Raw genomic sequence first — 22,199 nt, 5'->3', positions numbered from 1 at the left:
TATTTTTAAAAGTGTTTTACTACCTTTTACATTGTATTGCAGATAGTGAATATGAAATAAATGAGAACACAACTCTGAAATTCTTTGATCCCACCATATTTTAATGAGAATCATCAGAGTGCAGTAGAAATGCATATTCCAATCTAGTTTGAGCTGAAGGGAAAGATTAATATGAGGAAAATACTGAGAAAATTTTGCAAAAAAGTGGGATATTGGCACCAGCAAATCAACAGTGCTTTGAGGACCCATGACATCCAGTTGCTACTTGTGTGGTGTAAGGAGATAAACAGAATGAAAGAATTTACAAGAAATTATTTTAAAGCTTTAAAGTTTGTTTGAAATAACTGAGTTTGAGTTTGTATATGTAGTCAGTTCTGCCTAATCGGGATATTAAGCGGGTCTAAAGTGGTTTTTATTTCTTTTCTCAATCAAATTGAATGAGGCCTCAAAAAATCTCTTTCCAAATGGTCTCTGCAAAACGCTGCACGTCATGGTCCGGAATAGTGATTCTGGCAAGTACAGGCAATGGAAAACTGTGGACAAGCCAGAAAATGCCACAGGCTGATCATGGACTTGTCTAATAACATGAGGAGCAGTAAGCTGGATCATCAAGTCCAAGCCTAAGGAAATAATGGTGGGCACTTCAGGTATTAATCTTTCTCAGTGCAGCTGTGTTTCACTCTGATTTTATTCATGAACATAGAATGAGCATTTTAAACCTGAGTAATTAAAGAAGTTGTTTGATGTTTTTCTTCAAACATACAGAAGCTGAMACTCTGCCCTCAAAATCAATTCTTTTTAGTAACATTTGTATTTAGGTTTTCACTTGAATTTGTTCAAATATACTCTGAAGCAAAATCCTGGAGAAGTATATGTTAGTATGTATTTGGAGAATATTTCAGGACCTTCTTGCTTATAAATGAAAAGTTGTCAGTGTAGCTAAAAGCAATTTCGAGGCAAATTTTACTACTATTATGTGTCATTTTATTCATTATGTCTTTTAGGCTCCAACTTTGCAGTTCCCTTAGATCACCTTTTTGTAACACACTGAAGATATGCATTTATTTGGGGRAAAAAAAAAAARRAAAAAAAMMAARRAAAAAAAAAMCAGAGCCAATGAGGGCCATCTAATGATTGGTAGTCTATTTTTTGGGGGATGTTTATTCTGCTGTTTAGAGATTTTTTCTAGCATTTTGGTATTGACAGTCCTTTGAATTGCAGAACTCATGTGTTTACTGCTACCAGTCAAAACAGTAACAGAAGTTGGTAGCATCAGTGTTAAAGGTTGCCAGAAAGCTCCCCAAAACAGTACAGGAAATGTAGAGCTATTCTTTTAAGCTAGGTTGACTATTATACTGAGCCTATGTAAAGTTTTACTGAAATTGCTTGTTCGCTGATGCTAAAGCTAGAACTGAGGTGAATAAATTCTAGGAAGTGAATATCAAATCCAGCTTAAAATCAAAAGCAAAAGGGTTACATATGTGTCGTGAGATGGCTGACTARTCAACACAAGTGTCTTCCAGGGGGATCCAGAGATGTGGGATTAGTAATTTTCAATGCAGAGCAGGGATTTTGGCAGCAGCAGCTCTTGTGAGGAACAGTTCTGCTGGGGGCTGTGACATGTAGCCTCGTTRGGAGGGTTATCACATTCATACTGCAGGCTTGTTCCTTGTAGCTCTGATTCACTTCTCAGAGAGGTATGGGTTTGAGAAGGTTCTGCCATTTATTAGGGTTCTAAGTCTTACCATAAAGTGATTAAGTGTAAAACTGGGARCAAGTCAATTCTGATAATTCGAGCACCAAGTACTGCTAACAACATGTTAACAAAAGATTTTCACCAAACCAAAAATGATCTAGAAGTTATATTAATTTTACTGTCATAACTCTGAAGAAATAATTATTCTGAGTTCCTGTCTCAACTCTGATAAATCAACTGATACATTTCAATTGATAATGATCTGCTTTTGTGGATTGAATCAAGGCATTCACTGGTTCATGCCAGCTACAAAAGTTTAATAAAGAGCTGCTTCAGCAGCTACATCCTACTGCAATTCAGAAAGTAAAATATTTAACTCTGAAAACATGCTGTGGGAAAAGCCTTTTTTTTTTTTTTTTTTATCTATTGTGATCTCTGTATCTTTTCTATCTTGTGAAACAGGCAATGATATAGAATTTTTCAGATAACTTAGGTAGAAGAGAATACAGGGGCCAAATGAAAAGACAAAAGAATACTATTGCCTTAGAAATAACTGAGTTTATTTAATRTCTTAGTGGTAATATGCATCTCATTTTTTACCTCCTGTATATATTCTTTTTATGAGTACTACCTAGTACTCCTCTGTCAACAGAAGCTTAAACTGGTATTCCTGAAACTAAAAACTAGTTCAAAACATAAAGTARAACTCCTCTGTGTTGCTTGCTGTAAAACTGTTGTCACAAACCAACATTTTTGTCTTTGCAAAGTACCATCATGTGCAGTCAGCTTTTGCAGGTGAGACTTACTCCTCTGAGGGGCTCTAAAATAGGCCCAGGTCGTCTTTGCCAGCTYTCTGACATACGTCACTTTTTTGACGGCAAGTTTACCTCCACATCTTGCGTGCAACATTCAGTTTGGCTATGAAACAATTTTTTTTTTAATCACTTTCACTCCTTTTCCCTAAATATTCATCAGTCTTTTGAGGCATATATTTTCCTCTCTGTCAAGCTTCCACTGACTGTAACTTTTTCTAGAATTCCTTAAATGGGTCCGTTCATTAACAGGAGAAGTGAGAGGAAACATCCATGTGGCCTTTCTCTCAGCAGACCAAATAAGCCCTGACTGTGTAATATTTTGGTTAATAGTTAGTGGGAATGTAGAAGTTCATTTCACTAGGCTTTTAGATCTCCTGGTTGTTTCTCCGTAAGGACAGAGAAACCACCCCAGCCACCCATCKCCTGATGGATGCTTAAGCTGACTTTTAGTCTATGTCAGGCAGAAGAGCAGTTTGCAGGTGGAGCAGGTCCACTACTCCATCCTTCGGCCATTGGAGTGGCTGCTGGAAAAAAACAGATAAAGAGAAATAAGACAGAAATTTAAGTAGAAATGTATATGATGCAGTAAAACTCCTTCCCTGGGAAACGTCCCAGAAATAGCAAGTGAGCCCATGTAGTAGTTGTCTGTCTGAACGGCTCCCCAGCCTTACAAATCTATTGAGGTGGGCTCAAGGAGATGTTCTTTTCTTCACAATGTAACCTGTTATTGATTTCTTCCCCTTGCACCATTTTACTCCACCAGGAAAGGAAGATTAGGGAGATTATCTTTGGGATATATGCCATTCAGTTACCTTGATTGTGCTTAAGAGATTATAGGGGAGTAAATGTGGTGCATCTAGAGGTCAAGGCTGCTATTACACAGTTCTGAGTGCTTACACATGTTGTACATGCAATACATTTACTTCTGGTAGTTCTCTGTTTAATTTATCACTTGCTTCAGGTTAATACATTGCCCAACCTAAGCATTAAAAGATTGAAAGCAGGAAAAAAGTATGTCATTGGCTTTAAACCGTAAGATTTGAAAAACAGGAGTTTGAAGTTCTGTTATATTTGTCATGTTGGATAAAGCACCACGGTTCTGCCTGTAGCATTACACAGACTTTTCTGAATCCTGCTTACAGTTTTTTCATTTGATGGTGTTTTCTAGCCCATCAGCATTTTGCCTGAGGAAGGGGTCATTGGCTTGCTGTGTGATCCTTGGCAAGTGCCATATCCTATGTCTTCTGAATGTAATCCTATATTTGTGTCACAAGGTTTCTTATCACAGTTAGTAATCTCATAAATCAGGCTGAGTGTTTCTTGGCTATAAAATGGTATTAAAATGTTTATAGGCACTGAGTTACTTTGTATAGGTGATATGGGGTGGTAAACAGTGGAAACAACATAGTTGTTCTTTCTTTCCTTCCTGCAGCACTCACCTCCAAAAATGAAAACTCTCTCGACTATTTATGCCTTAGGACTTATTGAGACATTTTGATCTTTTGATCTGGTGTTCCTTCAAACTTGTGTGAAAATGAATTTACCTTCATTAAAAGCACACAACTTTGGGAAAAGGTTGGGGTGATCATGTTGGTACTTCCCTGCTGAAAGACCTCAAGTAATTCTGGAGTAGTGTGGATACTCTTAGAAAGATCGGATCCTTATTCTCTGCATGCAGGAAGAGTTTCTTGGATGCTGGCTCTCCATTTCGTGGCTGAGAAGGCACAATTCTTTCAACATAATACACACACCCTCCAGACTCGTTTATTGTGTTTAATAGACCAGGTCTGTGTAATGTGTATCACCTTAAGGTAATTCCTGTCTTTTGACAGGATTCTGCCCTGTGAACATGCCCAAATATTTCCAGCATTGCTTTGAAGCTGTCTTACTGTTTATTTGAATTTTGTTCTCTGCTACTGATGTGAGGTACAAACCAGCTTAGAAGTCACTGAGAGAACAGGAGCGATATGACCTGTCATTAGATACGGTGCTTAATCATTTCAGTTTCTTAGTCTTTGATAACTTGCAGGATTTGTCTAGCATTTTGTATAGAAGGAGTTTTGATTCAAAATCTCAGTTCTAGTTGCTGCTAATTCTGTGATTAAGCTGAAATTTATATTTTTCTGGAAATTTTATACTTTTTGTAATAAGAAGTTACAGAGTTACAGCTCTTGCATTAAAAAATAAATACTGTTATTTTGGTGACATTCCCATATGTTTCTGCAAAATTTCAAGAAAACTTTATTAGCACTTTTTCCCCCATTTTCACAGGATCATAGACCGTAGCCATAGAATGGATCTTGATAGGTCCTTTTCCAAAGCACGGTCATCTGCCTTAAACCAGTCTTGACAGATATTTGTCAAATATACTGTTATCATCTCCCAAGGATGGAGATTACCTCCCAAAACAATTTATCTTCAGTGTTTATGACCAAGTCCTACTACCAAAGGATTTTTTGATAGCTGACCTAAATCCCATTAAATTCACACACAGTATTAAACTCTCAGGAGAAATAGAAGATAGAGTATTTTCTTTGCCTTGAGGTAACTGATTATGTATTTGAAGGTGTTTGTGTCTCCTCTTATATGCCATAGACAGAAAACTTTATGGATCTGTTTGCACTGTGAATTTTAGAGCACTTCACAGACTTCAGTGGCTGCACTCCAGGCCTATACCTGGGTTGAAAAATACAGCCTAGCTCTGTAGAATTTTAGTGATGACCGTACAGAAATCTGTGTAAGTAATGCTTGCAACCTAAAATGAATGAAACACGGCAAGGAGAAAATTATTGGGCTGACCTCAGAGATCGCATTTGGGAATGATGGTTTATTTCTGATACAGATTGCTATTTGTAAGCTTTGCAAAACAAATGATAAAAACAAAAAGGGAGAAGTGAGAATGGCAAAATAATTGTCAGTAACTGTAAATGTTGTTTATTTACTCCCCAAAATGCCAGAGTGCATCACAATCTTCACACGCTTCATGATTTTTGGTCTTCATTAACTAGGGTTGCATTCCCTGTGGTAACTGTCGTGGAAGGCAGTGACTAGCCAGTTTGGAGTGCTAGGATACATTGTGTTTCTTAATTGAGAGATTACTGTAGGTGAACTTTCAATTAGATATTTTTTTACCTGGTTCTCCTAGTCAGATTATTGCTTGCAAAAATAGAGGTGATAGGAAAATGAATTATTTTGTATTTTGTCTTTTTCTACAGGATTTACAGATAATCAGTACGGATGAAAATCAGGTATTTGTGGCTGTTCAGGAGTGGTACCAGACAGACACATACAACCTGTACCAGTCTGACCCACAAGGTGTTTACTACTCCATCCTACTAGAGAATGTCCGGAGCACAAAACAACCGGAAGAGAATGTCCTGATAGATATTCTAGAGGTAGGATGCTGTTCAGAAGCCCTCTTGCTTCCCTTTTTATCTCTTCCAAGGTGTGATATGTGGAGTTTCATGATAACTAATTTTATGTTAGTAATTTTCTTTAATACTATCTTTAATATAAAAAGAGAAGGCTGTTTTTCTTCTTTATAATGTTCATTGCTATTTATAATTTTCTTTCTTTCCATCCTAATACACAGTGTGTTTTGAGAACTGAGTTGGTGGCATAGGACTTCTTGCAAAGACAGAGTTGATTGTGGTGGATGTATTCTTTCCTCCTTTCCTCCTCCTTTCCTCCTCCTTTCCTCCTCCTTTTCTCCTCCTTTCCTCCTCCTTTCCTCCTCCTTTCCTCCTCCTTTCCTCCTCCTTTCCTCCACCTTTCCTTCTTTTCTTCTTTCCTCCTCCTTTCCTTCTTTTCTCCTTCTTTCCTTCTTTCCTTCTTTCCTCCTTCTTCTTTTTTTTTGAAATATTGAGAAGTGAAGCTGGCAGCACAGTGTGTTATTGATGAAGTAAGAAGTTGTGCAACTGCTATGTTCAGCTCCTCGCTTGTAGGTGACTCACGGATGCATTTGGTGACTTAGACTAGGACATTTTTAGCCAGTAGGCGCTTAAATAGAGATCCTGTGAGCCTCGTGCTGGGTTCTGTGCGTCAGCTTTGACAAGTGAAAAACAAGCAAAAGWAGATTCTCATTAGACAGCAAGTCTGCTTGCTTTCAGTAGGTGTTTTGTGCCACCAGTATTTGGTAAGAGACAAATTCTCTTTTAATCAATTCTGTCGTGGATTGTAAACTTAGCGCATTTGTCAAAATAAGACTCTAAAAAGAGAGCATTTTGGGAGAATGACACAAAGTGTCACCAGTTCTGTTCCCACTGCTGATGACATTTAAATGTGATAAAATGTACACTGTGGCTTTTTTCATCTTTCTGGAACTGACCATTATCATCAGGACATTAAACTGTGTAGACCTTTGGTCTGGCCCAAATTGGTCACCCTTACGCTCCAATATATATGCTGTTGATTTAAAAAAAAWTCTAGTTTAACAGACTTGTTTGGAAAAGGTTCATGGTAATTCTAAATACAAGTCATGCCTATAGGTGCCTATTGACTGGTGGCTCTAAGTAGACCCTTACTGGTGGGGCAAAGTGATGACTGTTTTTCTTGTCCCCCTTGTGTTGTGTGTATTTTTTTTCAGCTTTTTGAATAGGCCAGAGTAAAACAGGTATGTCCTTACCYGTGTAGACACGGATCATTTTCTAGATTGTCTCTGTTTAGAAGTGAGGTGGCTTCTGAATCGCAAAGCAGTGCGTTATGTGTAATCACATTCCCACAGGGTGGTTGAAGAGAGATCATTATTTTGCTGCCTTGCTCCTCATCTCGCTTGCAGGATGCAGAGCTGAAAGGGAGTCAGCTGCATGTCTTTTTTTCTACCTACATCACCTGGAGCATCTATTCTCAAACAGCTTGTACAGAGGTGTGACCCCTGGCTGTTCTTTTATCTCCAGAGTTAAATGCTTAATTCAGTTTCATTAATGATTTAAGAATATCACAGTTTTACTGAGGGCAGATTTGGTAATGTAATAGAGGAGAGATTCTAGATTATTGTATATAAGGATATGTGGATTAATTTGTAGTGCTGAAATAAAAAGACAATGTGCAGATGATAAACAGTTATTGAAAGACAATAGGCATGGAGACACAATTCCATTTCTTCAAAGCTGTTTTTTAAAATAGATTTACATTGTCAGTGGACGATTTTATTTGCTTATATTGAGAAGCCCACAGCTTTCAGATAGCCTGTAGGGTAAATAATTATTGTTCATCTTCCGGAATAGAATGTGATTGTCTACTCATATCTAAAAGTAATGTATGATTTATTTACAATATAAATAATAGCTAGTAAAGGTAAGACATATAGCAGTCCTTAGGGATCTTTTTTCTTTTTYTTTTTTTTTTTTTTTTGGTCTAGCCTGGGATTTCTCTCTGGACATTTTAATGCAAGTATCTCGTATCTGGAAGATAAATCTTCAACACAACACAGCAACAATCCTCAATGGATTTGAGAATTTCTCTTTCAAACCAATACATAGTTCTGTTTAAAATTTGCACTGTTGGTTTTCATTATCTTTTGCTGACCTCCTTTCATCTTTTGCTTATGCATCTGTTATATATCTGTTATGTTTTTTAGGTTTTCCTCTGTCTGCATTCATTCACTTTCATATGCTTTATCTCTTTTGCACTCTATTTCTTTTCTGATGTCACTGCATTTGTGAATGAGGAATAATTCCCCAAGTGTGTGCCTTAAAGAAGGAAAGAAAAAGAAAGGCAGAGTATTAAATGATTATCCAGCAGGAGCATAGTGTTAAAATCTGGATCAAGTGCTGCCAACATTAACGAAAAACAAATCTGACTGATATATTTCCAAAATTAACATACCAGTGTAATAGTTTTATATGTGATCCTGATATGACYCTGCATATGGGTAAGAACTGCACGAGTTACAATACTCATTTTTCATGCTTATTTATGCCTCTCAAATCACAAATCTTATATATTTAAATCTTAATTACATACTAATATTCTATAGTTGGCTTCTTTTGTTGTATTTTTGTGGACCCATCTGAACACTATGGTGTTTAACTAACCAGGATAAAATGCCACTCAAAGGTTTCTTTTTTTCACACATCATTTTTATGACTTATATTAGGCAAGTGCACCACTTCACACATGATAGTTCTGAACTTCCTTTAAAGAAAGGTACCTACAAACTAATTTCTAGCAGGAGTTATGCCTTTCATTGAAAATATAACTGCTAAAGACAGTACTGGCCAGATTTCATCTGAGAAAGCAGCAGTGGGGAAGTTACCTGGGACACTGAAAGAAAAAAACACATTCATGATCTTTCTGTGCCTGATAGTGTTCAAACTCTAAACTCTCATATTCTGGAGATGAGAGGTTGCCCTAGAGCTTGGTTAAAATGGGAATGGGACTGGGAATGGAGAGTGTTCTAAGCCTGACTCTCATTGAATGATTATATGGCATGATTAAATATTCATTAGGCAAGAATGAGAGAAGGAGCGAGAGAGAGAGGATACAAATACTCATGATGCATCACTAGGTGATTAGGCCACCCACAAATGAAGAGGGAAGCTTCAGTTGCAGTCCCTGATCTAATTATTGTTTAAATATTTAATACTGTGTTCACTGTAAGAAATATTTACACAAGAATTGCAGGCTGAGGTCAGGGATGATGTTAGAGCTGGAGCTGAACATACTAGCACTAAGGTGCTGAACATAAATGCACTAAGGTGCATTTGCTGCCAGGGYGCTTATAAAATGATCCAAATTAACTTGGGCACTCTTGAGTTATAACAGTTTTCTTATAGGAATCATTTTGAAAACAACTAAAGATGCCCAAGAGAAGAGACCTTTCTTTCGGAGGTGAAGCAGGTGGAGGGGGGCTCGGTGTGGAAGCTTTTTAAATGCCTGAGAGCATGAGTCAGACCTCAGTCATTCTTCCCCAGATGAGTTATGTGCATTTACTATGAAAGGCAACCCTGCTTCCTAATTCAGTATTATTTTAATAGATGCCATATTCAATTATATGGTTTTAATACGTGTGTACTATCTATATGTGGATCACATGAGTTATAGCCCTACAAAATGTATTAAACAAATATCTATAATTAACAAGTATATTAAAGATAACAAATGGTGATCTGTAGAGCTCCTACTGATATAGGGAAAGCAAACATAAATAAAATAAAGGCAGTAAGAACTTCATACAGCAAAACTAAAAGCTGCCAATCAAACTGGAATAGCTAATGACAAAAATATATTTGGTATTGCTTATAGGTTTGGAAAASAAAAAAGTAGAGAAATTCTGTTTACCTTTAAATACTGAAGCAAGCACATAAGCTAGGCTTGACACATAGGAGGTGTATTAACATTGGCAATAACACTCATCTAAACAGCGGCCTGATTCTGTGTAGACTGGCATACCTGTAAATGTGTTGACGTGTATAAACTCATAAACTTAAGTAATTTGCAGTATAACGTTTTCAAGATTCCTATATTAAAAAAAATGCAAAAAATCTATTAGAAAAATTTAACAGTAGTGTACCAACAGGCAATGCTATCATGATCTTTTGCATTTAGTGTTATAAACAACATGATACATGAACAGTTTAGGATTCCTTTTATATACACTTAGATATAACAAATAGTAACCATTCTCCATTTCCTTTTTTCTACTTTTCCTGTCCTTCTTTTCCCTTTGTTTTCTTCTAGTCTAATTCATTTCCCTGGTGGGGAACTACCTGAAGTACACAGTTCAGGGCCACAAAAGAAGAGCTAATCGAGAATAATCCTTTTGAAACCATGCCCATGGACTAATCACAAACTGTCCCTCACGCTTTAGGTCAGAGGTGTAAAGGGAGTCTTTTTGGCCAACCAGAAGATTGATGGGAAAGTTACAACTCTAATAACCTACAACAAAGGCCGTGACTGGGATTTTTTGAACCCTCCAGACATTGATATGAATGGCAAACCAACAAACTGCAAGCCTGTAAGTCGATCTTTTAACCTATCCTCTTCTAAAGCGCACAAGAGTTATTTGTATTCTAGGATGCACGGTAGTTTAGACCGCCTGAGAGCTCTGTGCTGCGTTTACCTGCTAGGCTGATAGACAAGGTTAGCTGCATGACATGAACAGTGTTTTCACAAGCTGTTAGTCCAGTCTTCCTTTAGAATGAGTAGTCGTGACTGTCTTTAGCACTACATTCCCCATTTCAGAGCCTAATGTAACACAAAGAGGACATATTTTCTTCTATGCCAGCCTTCACCATAATTGTAACAATCGTTTCTATCTAGATATGAGGCACTTCATCAGACAAATATAGCTAACAAATATCTTTTCTGTTTCCATCTTTCATATTTTTGTTCATCTTAAACCAAGATAACCCCGTTAAAGGGAATTCTTGACGGTGGCTTGGGAATATACACCACATTGTTAATTCCATCAAAAAGTCTATTTTTTGCTGCTGTGAGATTATGTTATTTCACGTTGTTTATATGTCCCAGCTGCCCATAATATTTTCTTATTTGTGAGCCTTTACTGAAAGTGCTGTATTTTTCTCACGGGCTGTCTGCTCCCGTAGACTCTGAGCTCTGCATTACTAGAATAATTCCCTTACTCCTGCCACTGCCAGAGATTTTATCCCTCTCCTCATATCTGAAATGGAAGGCTGGAGGGGGGTGCTGTTGGCTTCCTTTTGAAGAGGTCAAGACTTGAGTACATGGTTCAAGCCTGCAGGGCCTGACCCAGAGCTCTCTGAAATTATTAGAAGAGTTTAGGCTAACTGGGAATAAACCAGCTCCCGGTAGTTCCTGATAGCCTGATTCTTGTGAAGTTAATGGACATATGGCTATAAATTGCAGTCAGATCAATAATGACTTTCAGGTGACACTGGAAAGAGCAGGAAGCGGGAAGTTGGTTAGCAAGGAGAGATGATTAAATGCATCCAAAASTCATTACAGTACTTTGTATATGACTTTTCTGGAAAAGAAATTCAAGTGTAATTAGGTTTATCATCATTTAATCATTTTAGCTAGTAAATTGGGACAAAAAAAAGGGGGGGGGGGCAAAGTACCTGTTGCTGTCACTTGGATTTTCTAAGCACTTATGCTGTCAGAAGGACTTTTTATACTGTAATTTCATGCCAACTTCTGGTTTTGCAGACCTTTTTTCTGGGACCATAGCTGACTAAAGGGACAGTACCCAACTGCTGCATGGGGAAAAAAACATTCTCTAGAAAGATGCATGCCACTGAAGCTACTTTCTGTTTGTGCTTTCATTTTCATACAAGTATAAGTATTAATTTATATATTTTTTTTAACTGTCTTCTTACCCCACAAGCCTGATTGCTACCTTCACCTCCATCTTCGCTGGGCAGACAATCCATACGTGTCAGGAACAGTCCATACTAAGGATACTGCACCAGGGCTGATAATGGGGGCAGGTAAATGCATGATAGTATTTTTTAAGAGCTGAAATGTGCATAGTGTTCTTTGCAGAACTAGCTTTTGAATGATAACATTGACCATGTTACAAACATTGCCAAAATACGGTTTTCCCTATGGGATATTGCTCTAGGGGATCACTTGATCAAATGATTTAATAAAAGGTAACTAAAGCTAAGATAGTTGCTTCTCCTAAGATAGATCTGTTACTGCTGGATCTGTTGTGCCTTGCTGTTGCATGTGTRTGTCCTTCCTCCATTAGTGTGGTATGAAGGAGCAACAATGACTGAATGACTTGTCCTACTTTCTTTTTTTCTGGAAGTAAAGAGCCTTGCCATCTCCCCCATCCATTACAGCAAATCCATCAAGAATAATGGAATAAAAAATCAGAAAATAAATTGATTTGAGCAATTGCAAATCCTTTGGTCTTTCAAGAGTAGAAACAGAGTTTTGTCTTAGAGTATTTGTTAGTTCTTTCTGCTTAAATAGAGATGAAGTAAAAGAGGCAAATAGGCTTGCATATTGGCAACAAAGATAGTTGTGGGTTCTGCATTATAATGTATATGGGGGGGACCATGTTACTGTTAAGTGAAAGTTAATGAAGAAAATTCCATTACAGTGTTCACCAATCCCTATGAAAAAATTTCATGTAACTCTGTTTTCTTGATATGAATACTTTAATACTTTTCTTGAATACTTCTAATTCTTCTGTTTTTTTTTTTTTCTTTAATTTTGTATTTCCTCTTTTCAAAATTACTGAAATATCTTAGCTGATTATAACTGGATATTAAAGGTCATGTTTTGGTGAAATATRAACATGCAGGGCTTCTCCTTCTCCTGAGATCATTTCTATTTTTAATCATCAATGTGTCTGCCCTCTCTTACACTAGCATCTTATAAATTTTACTGGGAAAATCAAGGCAAGCATACCTGGTGATAAAAAGGTGATATCTGCTATTACGTGCGGTATGACTGGATTTTGAAGTCTTTCTCTAGTGTTTAAAGAGTTCTCTAGAGTTTGAAGTATTTTACCAGAGGGAGGCCTAGCTGGTGAAATGCTGCTACATTTTTATTGATAAGAATGAGAGTAAGAAATTATAAAGTCCCTTTGTCAAGTACATTTCTGTAAAGTATCTAAGTAGATGCTTAATTCATATTTGATGTATTCTGATGATTACAGAAAAAAAAATTCCTTTGAAAAGGATGTGCTTATTCCATAGATGTACTATTCTAATGTAGGTTTTTATTTTTCCCTCATGCAATATTTGCCTTTTAGTAGCAAATTAACCAGTGGATTTTTGGATCTGTTACTTCTATTTCACTTTTTTTCATGTTCTTGCACAATTCTGATGTGGTRAATTAATGTTTTTTGAAATTTTGAGATTTGCTTGTTTTCTTTTTGTGGGATTTTTTTGTTTGTATTATTTTGTTTCTTTGTTTTTGCAAGTGTGCGGAGATGATGCCTCTGAGATGATGTATGATSTCTGTGTGTGTATGATGTTAGGCTATGGAAAAGTACCTTGCACTTAACTCTTTCCAAGGAGTCGAGAGAATTTTTATCATTGTGATATTGTCCTATCATGCCKGGTAGGTAAACTTATCAATAGTTTTTCTCAACCCTAGGCAATGAGAAGCATTGAGGTCCATACCTTAAGCATCCTTTTTGRTGGCATCCAGATATTCTTAAGACCTGGACCAATATATTAAATCTGATTTGATTGCAGGCCAACCTGTAATAGAATGGAAATGATAGTGAGACACAATCACTCATATCCAGCTAAGCTAAAAAGCCCAATAATGCTTTTCCTTCCTGTAGTAGAAGGTCATGTTTATGCAATGTACATGCATTAGGGACTTGTTTTGGAGTCTTCCTAAAAGTTTTAAAGAGCATGACCTTTTGAAGTAGAAGAATTGAAACAAATTGCATTTTGACTTGCATTTGTGGATGCTAAGATCATCCAGATTCAGTGCACGTATTCAGTCCTATCTGGCAAAACTCATATCCTTATGACCTGACAATTCTTATCAGGAATACTTTACGCACAACAAGCTTGAGTATCTTCTGGCCTGATCATCAAAATTCATGACCATATGCAAATCATATTGGTGACCATAGTGGTGTCTTAACATGCAAAAATCAGATCATTTGGCCATGTCACACACTATTGGAATTTGAGTGTTATGATTCAGTAACAGCACATCTTCTGCAATGACAGAAGATGATAAAAATCTGTGTATGTCAGTTAATCATATTGTGGCTGTGAGGCGTCAGTGCATTATGCTGTGAAAAATGGAAATATAATCTGAGGATGAGGTAGAAAAATAATTGAGAGCAGAGAGAGCAAACAATTAATACTCCGGCAAAAGCGAATTGAGAAAGCTTATTAGAAACAAGTTGTACAATTTCAGTTATCAGTTTTCAAGAACAAAGAGCAGATGCTGAAAAAAGGTAGTCTTGGTAGCTGTTGGAAATAGAGTTTCTATTTACAAGAGGAAGCTTGGGAACTGAGGAAAAAAAAAAGATAAAAAATACCTTTTTTTCCTGAAAGTACAACAAAAGTGTGGAAATGAATGCTAGTAACAAGATGTTTAACTAAGAAATGATGTAAACAAGGAAAGAATTGGAAAGTGGAGAATGTTTTCTAACTTTAAAGGCAATGCCATTCATTGTGTTACAGAGAGTAATGTGTAATCAAGTAAACAAAAATCAAACAGACCAAAAAAATCTCTTTAACATGGAGTTTAGGCACTTTATATAAAGAGATTATATAGCACAGTTGTTTGTGGTAGTAGAGAACCTAATCTGTGACTTAAGGGTATTTTTGGCAGCATGCTTGCAAATCAGAGCACTGAGAATATTGAAAATTGTTTTAATTTAAAAGAATAATTGAATAGAGAATGGCATTAATGCCTAGAGCATTTGGAAAGATGCAATAATAGGATTTTAAAATCGCATCTTTTTAAACTCACATTTAGGAGTGAAAATTCTACTCTATTAAAGTTGCATAAATAGTTCAGAAGAATGCATATTTTTAGCTTGTAAATATATATATGTATATATAYATAAATTGTCCAGACAGAATATTAAATTTTATAGCTGCACATTAAAGTGTTCCTTGAAATAACTAGCTTGCTCCTTTTAAGRAATGTTATAGTATTTTGCATTTACATTTCATTTTAATCTTGGCAACAGCTTCCTTTTTTTCACAGCACAAGCTATGAAATGTGTGTCAATTGATGTGTAAATTTTTACTATGAACTTGTGAAGGGGGTTCTCTATGGAAAATGTTAAAAGAAGTGTAGATTTTTCAGGTGTTAGTTTACTGTGATTTTCTTAGCCTCCAGTGCAGATGGCAAGACAAGCAAGCACTGAGTGTCACATGCTAGCATTAGTTGGGGAAGGAGTTCACTGTTTGTCATATCTGGCCCAAATATGTTGTACACATTGTGATAAATTTGTGGCTTCTTTCACAAAAGTAGCGTGCCATGATGCCACTACAAGAAAGGATGAAGGAACAGGGAGATGATAGAACATTTCCCAGTGCACTTCAGAGTGAAGATACTACAGTTCTCTAGTCATGTCAACATGTTCCCAGATTCGGATAGTGTGAGTCACTCCCTCAGTCCACAGCTAAACACATCTTTAGTTTGCTGAGAAAAGTTGTCTGTCTGGGACATTTAAATACAAATTCTTCATATACTTGTCCTATGCTATGACTTTGGTTTATGAACCACAACTTTTTAGCTTATTATTCAACAGTGATCTAAGCAAGCCATATTATCTCTTTGGAGATACATCTCTTTTGCAGTTTTAGCCTGTGTTCAAAATTCAGCTGGTCAGAAGAGATTCCATGTTTGAAGGAATATCAAAATGTTACATAGAGGGAGTATTTCTTCGCACAGAAATGTCTAACATAACATATAAAATCATTAGAAAATGCAATGAGCAACCAGTTAAAATGAATAAATGAGTAGTAAATTGTAAATGAATATAACCTACTATATAAGTATCACATAGTAGGAACTTTTCTGAGCTATGACAAACTTTAATGTAGCTAAGGTGTCCTACCTCTTTTGAGATCTTGGGGATCTTTAAGTTTTACACAGCCATACTGCTTTTCCAGAAGGCTTAACTGGTCATTAATCATCATTAACATGTCATTTTTTTTTTCCAGATCTCTTTGTATCTGACTTCTAAACTGGCATGTGCAAACTTGGGAATAGCCTGGAGAAACATGTTTAAGTATAGCCATTGTGCCTGTGTTAAAGTTTTCAGGAGAGTCTGTTATCCCACTGCCCTCCACTCGCCAAGGGCAACACTGTTATTTTACCTATTTACCTTGAAACTAGCCTTAAGAGAAGTGAAAGCAAAAAGGAGACTACCTCTGCATTCCTAAGCACAGATCAAAAGTGTTTTTAAGAACTCCGGTAATGGAAAAGAAAGAAAATTCTACTTAATCTTATGTCCAAAATTAAATACAAAATATTTCCTTTTATTTCCTAAATGTAACTCAAAAGGCATCAGTAACGTCCCTTAATAAGGTAACAACATAGGAAGGGTTCCTACTGGCCCAGATCAGGAGTCCTTCTGGTGAGTACCCAGGCTCTGGTGATGGGGCATGTGCTATTCTCAGCTTCATCCTATGAAAACAACACTTTTATGGCCTACAACACAATCTTCATGGTAGTTTAGGTAATTTGAAGTGAAAAACCCTCACAAAAATACAATATGTGGCAATGGCAGCAGCACTTGTGAGGGACCCAGACCCYTGTGCTGTGTAGGTCAGGACATTCCTATTGGCCTCAGGGCTGAAGGACAGTCTCTAGCCYTCSCTTATTTATTGTGTGCATGTAGTTTCCATATGCTTATTAGAAACAAAACATGAGTCTCTTTTGATGCCTTGAACAATATATTTAAAATTGSATGAGAAAAGCCAAAAGCACAGCCRAATAAAAACTCTTACAGTAACTGAAGAATCTTCTGCTGCTGTATCTTGTCACTTAGCTATAAAAAATGATAAAAATCATAACCTAAACTTGAGAAGCTTCTGTATATGCACAAAACCTTTTGYATCTAGGTGGTAAAAGGCCCTATGTTGCATATAAGAGGAGATTTCAGATCTAAAACTTATATTGAAAAGATACCATTTACAGCCCCAGGTAATGTAATCTATAACTGGTTACCTATTCCAGATGTGGTAACTTTTTTGGCACAAACCTGAAGTACACTTCAGTACACTGAAGCACCTTCAGTACACTATATTTCTTGTTATTTGTTACTCAAGCTACATTTGAAATCTAATGTATACTTGCTAAAATGATTTAAAAGGCTCCATGTTCTAGTGAAGCACCTTGAGGAGTCACTTCGGACTTTACAGCTTTAACAAAGAGTGGATTTTGGTGTGAATCACCAAAGAGCCCCCTGTAATTTGTGTGGCCCTGCAGATCAGTCAGAACACCCTGGTATGTGATGGGGAGTACTTGAATGGGTCGTCCCCATTCTGTTTCAATGGTACTTGAAAACTGCACCTTGAAGATTGTGAGGAAACACAGCAGAAAGAACAGAAAGAAATGAAATTCTGAGGGTAAATTTATCTAAGTGGATGAGATAGGTAGTAAGAAGAAATACTGTAATATAAGATAGGGGACACTGCAGAAACTTTGAAAGATGGGCAGTGGAAACAACCAAGGAAAGTTTCCAAACAAGGAAAGGACGGAAGGGAATGGCAGAGTGTGAGTAAGGTGAACTCTGCAGTAGCATGTAGATAGATGCAAAATTGACCTTCAGATTGTGTTCCAGTTTATATGGAATAATATTAATTATATGAAATAATATTCCAGAATATTTCCAGTKATGAAGTTCAGTAGTTCTCCCATAGTTTATCAGCCTCACTACTGAGGTGCTTAATGTCTTTGTATTAAGTGTTGGCTTTTTGTCTTGGTTGCAGTGTCAGTTGTCCCAGTGTGTCTTGTATCCTTTGAGTGCCACATTTACTGTGAGTAACATTCATGATAATAGTTTCACACAGATAGAGCCTGGAAACCTGCCAGATATTTTTACTTGTACTTTTTGAATGCTCATGTGATTTTGCAGATATTTATTAGCAGTTTTACTACTTTCAGGATTTTTTGCAGTTCATTTGCAAAGTGGTTGATCCAGTGCTRTTACGTATACTTTTTTCTAATTAACTGACTTAATCCTATAACACAGGATGACACAATATGAGGTATCTTGAGCCTTCAGATAAAATAGTGCACTTTTGAAATCAAAATGTATCAAATGCAGAAGAGTAAGTGCTTGAAGGTATGTTTTATTGAATATAAAAAATTAAAGCTAGAACAATGTGACTCTTGAAATGGAGAAAAGTTAAAACTCTTGTGTGATCTAAATTAAATAGGAAGGTTTGAAAACAAGTATGTSGTGAGCCCAGTAAGTTCTTGGAAGGACTAGATTTTACTCCAGTTTTACTTTTCCAGGTGAACAGCTTTCAAAGATACCTTCACATTAACAAACCTGGTATATTCCCCCATATGTCCCTAAGGAAATTTCTTTCTCTCTGTCACCTCTGAGACTTGACTTTGTGGCTGTTTCCCACTGCAAATAAGACATTTATCCAAGAGCAAAACTAACAATATATTTGTTAAAATTTTCTATACAAAGAAACATATAGACCATCAAAAAAAAAAAAAAAAAAAAAACAGAAAAAAACCCCACATTCCGTCAAGCAAATGGATTTTTATCATCCCCACATCCCCAGCTATTCCAAAGAAAAGATAATTTCGGAAGCATGAGAATATGTGTTCAGAGAAACACGTAACAGTGCAAATATCAAGGAAAATAAGACTAAGAGAAGCAAAGTATGTGTTGTATAGACAAGAAAACACATTTGCTAAAGAGTACTATAGAGCTCCATAACAAAGCTATAAAGGAAAAAAAAAAAGTGCCTGTGAGTGCATAGTGATTAGTAAGGAGTAGCTGGAATTGAAGAGTATATGATTTAGATTTAGAAGAGTGGATTTAGGAAGGAAAAAAAAAAGGCAGGAAAAGATATGAAAATCTTCTAAATTGAGTACACAAATGTCTTTTTGTGTGACTAAACTGCACTTAAGATAGTTCTGTTTTTTGTAACTGATCTTATGCATCTTTTGCTGATTGTGCTTTTTTTTCACATTGTACATTTTTGTATTGCACTGCATAAGTTTGAAAATAGAAGTCATCCAAGCAGGGAGAAATGCGTGTGCCTTAATATTTTAGTGGGAAGTATGTGGATGTTTAACTCCTTGCTCTTTTTTTAAATTTATGGTAGTTTTTTAATTATTATTAATTTACTCTCATTTATAGTAAGAATTTCTTGAAAAATTCCATAGAAAATTCTGCACTATTCTTTAGGAGAATATATTCTCCTAAACAAAATTCTGAGACAAATTCTGATGACTATTGAAGAAGTTTCTGATAGACGTACCTGCTTCAGATTCAGGAGCTTCTCAAATTGAAGATTTGAATGTCAATTTTTTGAACGTTGATGTTTCTGAAGAGATATCTTTAATGACTCTCTGGGATGCGGATCTTTATTTCTTTTAAATTAAACCAGGGAGAAAATCTGTGATCCTTATCATTCATCATGACAGTTTGGTTCTGGCCAGGCTACTTTACTTTCCCACCTGCAAAGGTGATTTCTTATCCACTTCTCCTTCCAGTGACCAGGTTCATCTTTGCAGGTGGGGAGCCCTCCTTCACAAAGCTGAATTTCTCTGATGAGATTTGTTAGACTCTGAACAAAGTCCAATCCTGTTTCCTGGYCTATGCTTATGTGTGTTTTTAGAATTCAAAGTGATACTACATTTGAAAATGCCCATGAACTTTCTCTAAATATCTCCAAACAACCTTCAGTTTGAGAATAAAACACAACTGAGCTCAGATATGTAGCTTTCATTTTTGACCTATCTTTGCAAATAATATTCAGTTTCAAATGATATTTTATTTATTTTTAATTCTCTGATACCAGAAGCCTAAGTGAATGCAGCATGACTGTAACTGAAAGACAATTTTCCAAGGAATACAGGATAGAACAGAGCCCAAATTGAATCTGATTTTAAAAATATTTACCCCTGCTTTGTTCCTGCTATGACATAATCTACAGATTATATGATTTGAGCTTTCATTCATTTCTGGAACCGAGTGATTGCTGGTATCACTAGAACCTTTCTCAAGGCTAGACAATCTTATGTAAAAACAGTAACCTTTTGTATAACTATGTGATAGCCCTCTCTAGCCCCTGCTGCATTGACCAGACAAATGGGCAGAATAATGGGAAACCTGCCTGTTTTGAAGATGGTGATGTTTGCAGGAAAATAATAAGGCTGTTCACTTCACAATTGCATGTTTCTCTTGTCTTCTTATTTGGCACAACTGATGTCACATCCAGTATTGCACTTGGAGTCTTCACTGATGTTGGCACATTTTTTATTACAGATGTTAGGTATTCTTCATCCATACAAGCTTGAGTCTTAGGTATATGTTTAGTGGTTATCACATTACTTCATTCATAATGTATTGGCTTATCAAATTTCATCATTGCCTAGAGGAATATGGGCTCATTTTCAAAATGACACAGTGAATTAAAACTGTGGTGAATTATTTAATAAAGGAGAAGGCATGGAGTGGGTTGGAAAGACAGAAAGCAGAGAGACATCTTCTTGCATTTGAAGAAAATGTACTAATTTCTAGAGATTCTGTGATTCAGCATAAAGATTATAATAGGCTGCATTTAGAATTAAACGATTTAAACTGTGAAACAGTGAAGCATACACAATCTTGATGGTCGAAACAGAGAGTGTATTTTGGGCAGTACATGCAATTGTTCCTCTCAAGAAACTTTCAGTATTAAATAGKACAGTCCATGTGCACAAGCAGATCTGTTTTAGTGGTGAGAACAGCTATTTATATAACACACAAGTGAGATTTCATACGGCTATCCTAATCTCAAGTGTTTTCTTTTCTCAAGTCTACTCTGCTTAAGAGGATCTGATGATTTTTATCTTCTTTTTACTCTAAAAACATACAAAGTGCATATTTAAGGCAAAAATTCCCATGAAGATTATCATTTAGAAGGAATGATTGCTTCTTCACTGCAACACTCTAAACTTACTCGTGCTTTAATAGTTTGTTATTTGAAATATGGCTTGTTAAAAGATAGAGATCTCAGCTTTTGAAATTGCATCTGTTAAAATCTGTTTCCACAAGTTTATTCCAAAGCTTCTATTTGCTTTGCAGCAGGCTGAATGTTAGCTACTGCTCCACAGTGCTTTTGGTCAAAATATTCAGCAGCTTCCCAATCAATATTTAAGTAAATTTTTTTGAACGCCGAATTTACATTTTCCCATCTATGAATTTAATATTCTTCAATTCCCTCGCTCCAAAGTCATTGCCTCCCATATATTAGGAAGCAACCAGGAACATATGTAAGCAAGGGAATCTGTAGTTGATTGATGGTCAGATATATTGTCAAGGATCCTGATGCAGCCTTTATTTTGGCAGACTGACAGTCTCAGTCAGATGATTTGTTGTTATTGGAAATGTGGTTTCATCCATTGTGGAAGAGGTAGGGCWAAGGATGGTGTCTAAATTAAAGGCTCCAGAGGGAGTGAAGGAAATGTTGTGACAGGGGGAATAGTCCTTGCTCCTGTGTCTTTGGCAGAATCTTGGAGCAGTAAGAACAGTGAGTGGTCTGGGCTCTTCACAAGCCTTTCAGTATCTGCTCTAGGATGTGATTGGGCCTCTGCATTTTAGTGTTAGAGTGAAGCCTTATTGCTCCTGCCTATAGACAACTACATATATGTGGAAGGAAGGGAGGGAGAGGGGGGGAACGGAAGGGAGAAAGGATTACATGTATATTTTTAAGGTATAGCTGGTGCTGCCAAAAGTGGCTGGTGACAGTTCAGTTCTTGTTGTGACCTGAAAAGCTCTCAGTCTGACAGGTAGCACTGCTAGATCCAATCTGTTTTGCCCCCAAAGTCATTTTTTCTAGTCCTTTTGGACAGAAGAGAGCGCTCCACTGTCTAAATGCCACCCAAATTCAACTCTTTTATCCTTCTGTTCTGTGACAGGTAACCTGGGGTCGCAGCTGGTTGAATATAAAGAAGAGATGTACATAACATCGGACTGTGGGAAGACGTGGCGCCAGGTAGGAAAGCAGAAGTACTCAAAGGCACCTGGAAATAATTTTATTGTACCCAATGTGATGAATATTACCATGCTTAACTAATCTTTATGTTTT

General features: G+C 36.6%; 1 protein-coding gene across 1 annotated transcript in view; it reads left to right on the top strand.

Annotated features, from left to right (window-relative positions):
* SORCS2 (sortilin related VPS10 domain containing receptor 2) overlaps positions 1 to 22,199 on the top strand; it is a 383,600-nt gene that overhangs the window by 307,144 nt on the left and 54,257 nt on the right. Inside the window, exons 9-12 of the mRNA XM_026034091.1 lie at positions 5,727 to 5,906; positions 10,322 to 10,468; positions 11,819 to 11,921; positions 22,030 to 22,106. Coding sequence (XP_025889876.1) covers positions 5,727 to 5,906; positions 10,322 to 10,468; positions 11,819 to 11,921; positions 22,030 to 22,106 — 507 coding nt within the window. The remainder of the gene's footprint in view (positions 1 to 5,726; positions 5,907 to 10,321; positions 10,469 to 11,818; positions 11,922 to 22,029; positions 22,107 to 22,199) is intronic.

The sequence above is a fragment of the Nothoprocta perdicaria genome, unplaced genomic scaffold (genome assembly GCF_003342845.1).
Source record: "Nothoprocta perdicaria isolate Ctin4 unplaced genomic scaffold, notPer1 scaffold_14, whole genome shotgun sequence".
Lineage (NCBI taxonomy): Eukaryota > Metazoa > Chordata > Aves > Tinamiformes > Tinamidae > Nothoprocta > Nothoprocta perdicaria.
The sequence above is the reverse complement of the archived record's forward strand: the minus strand, read 5'-3'. Positions and strand labels throughout refer to the sequence as shown.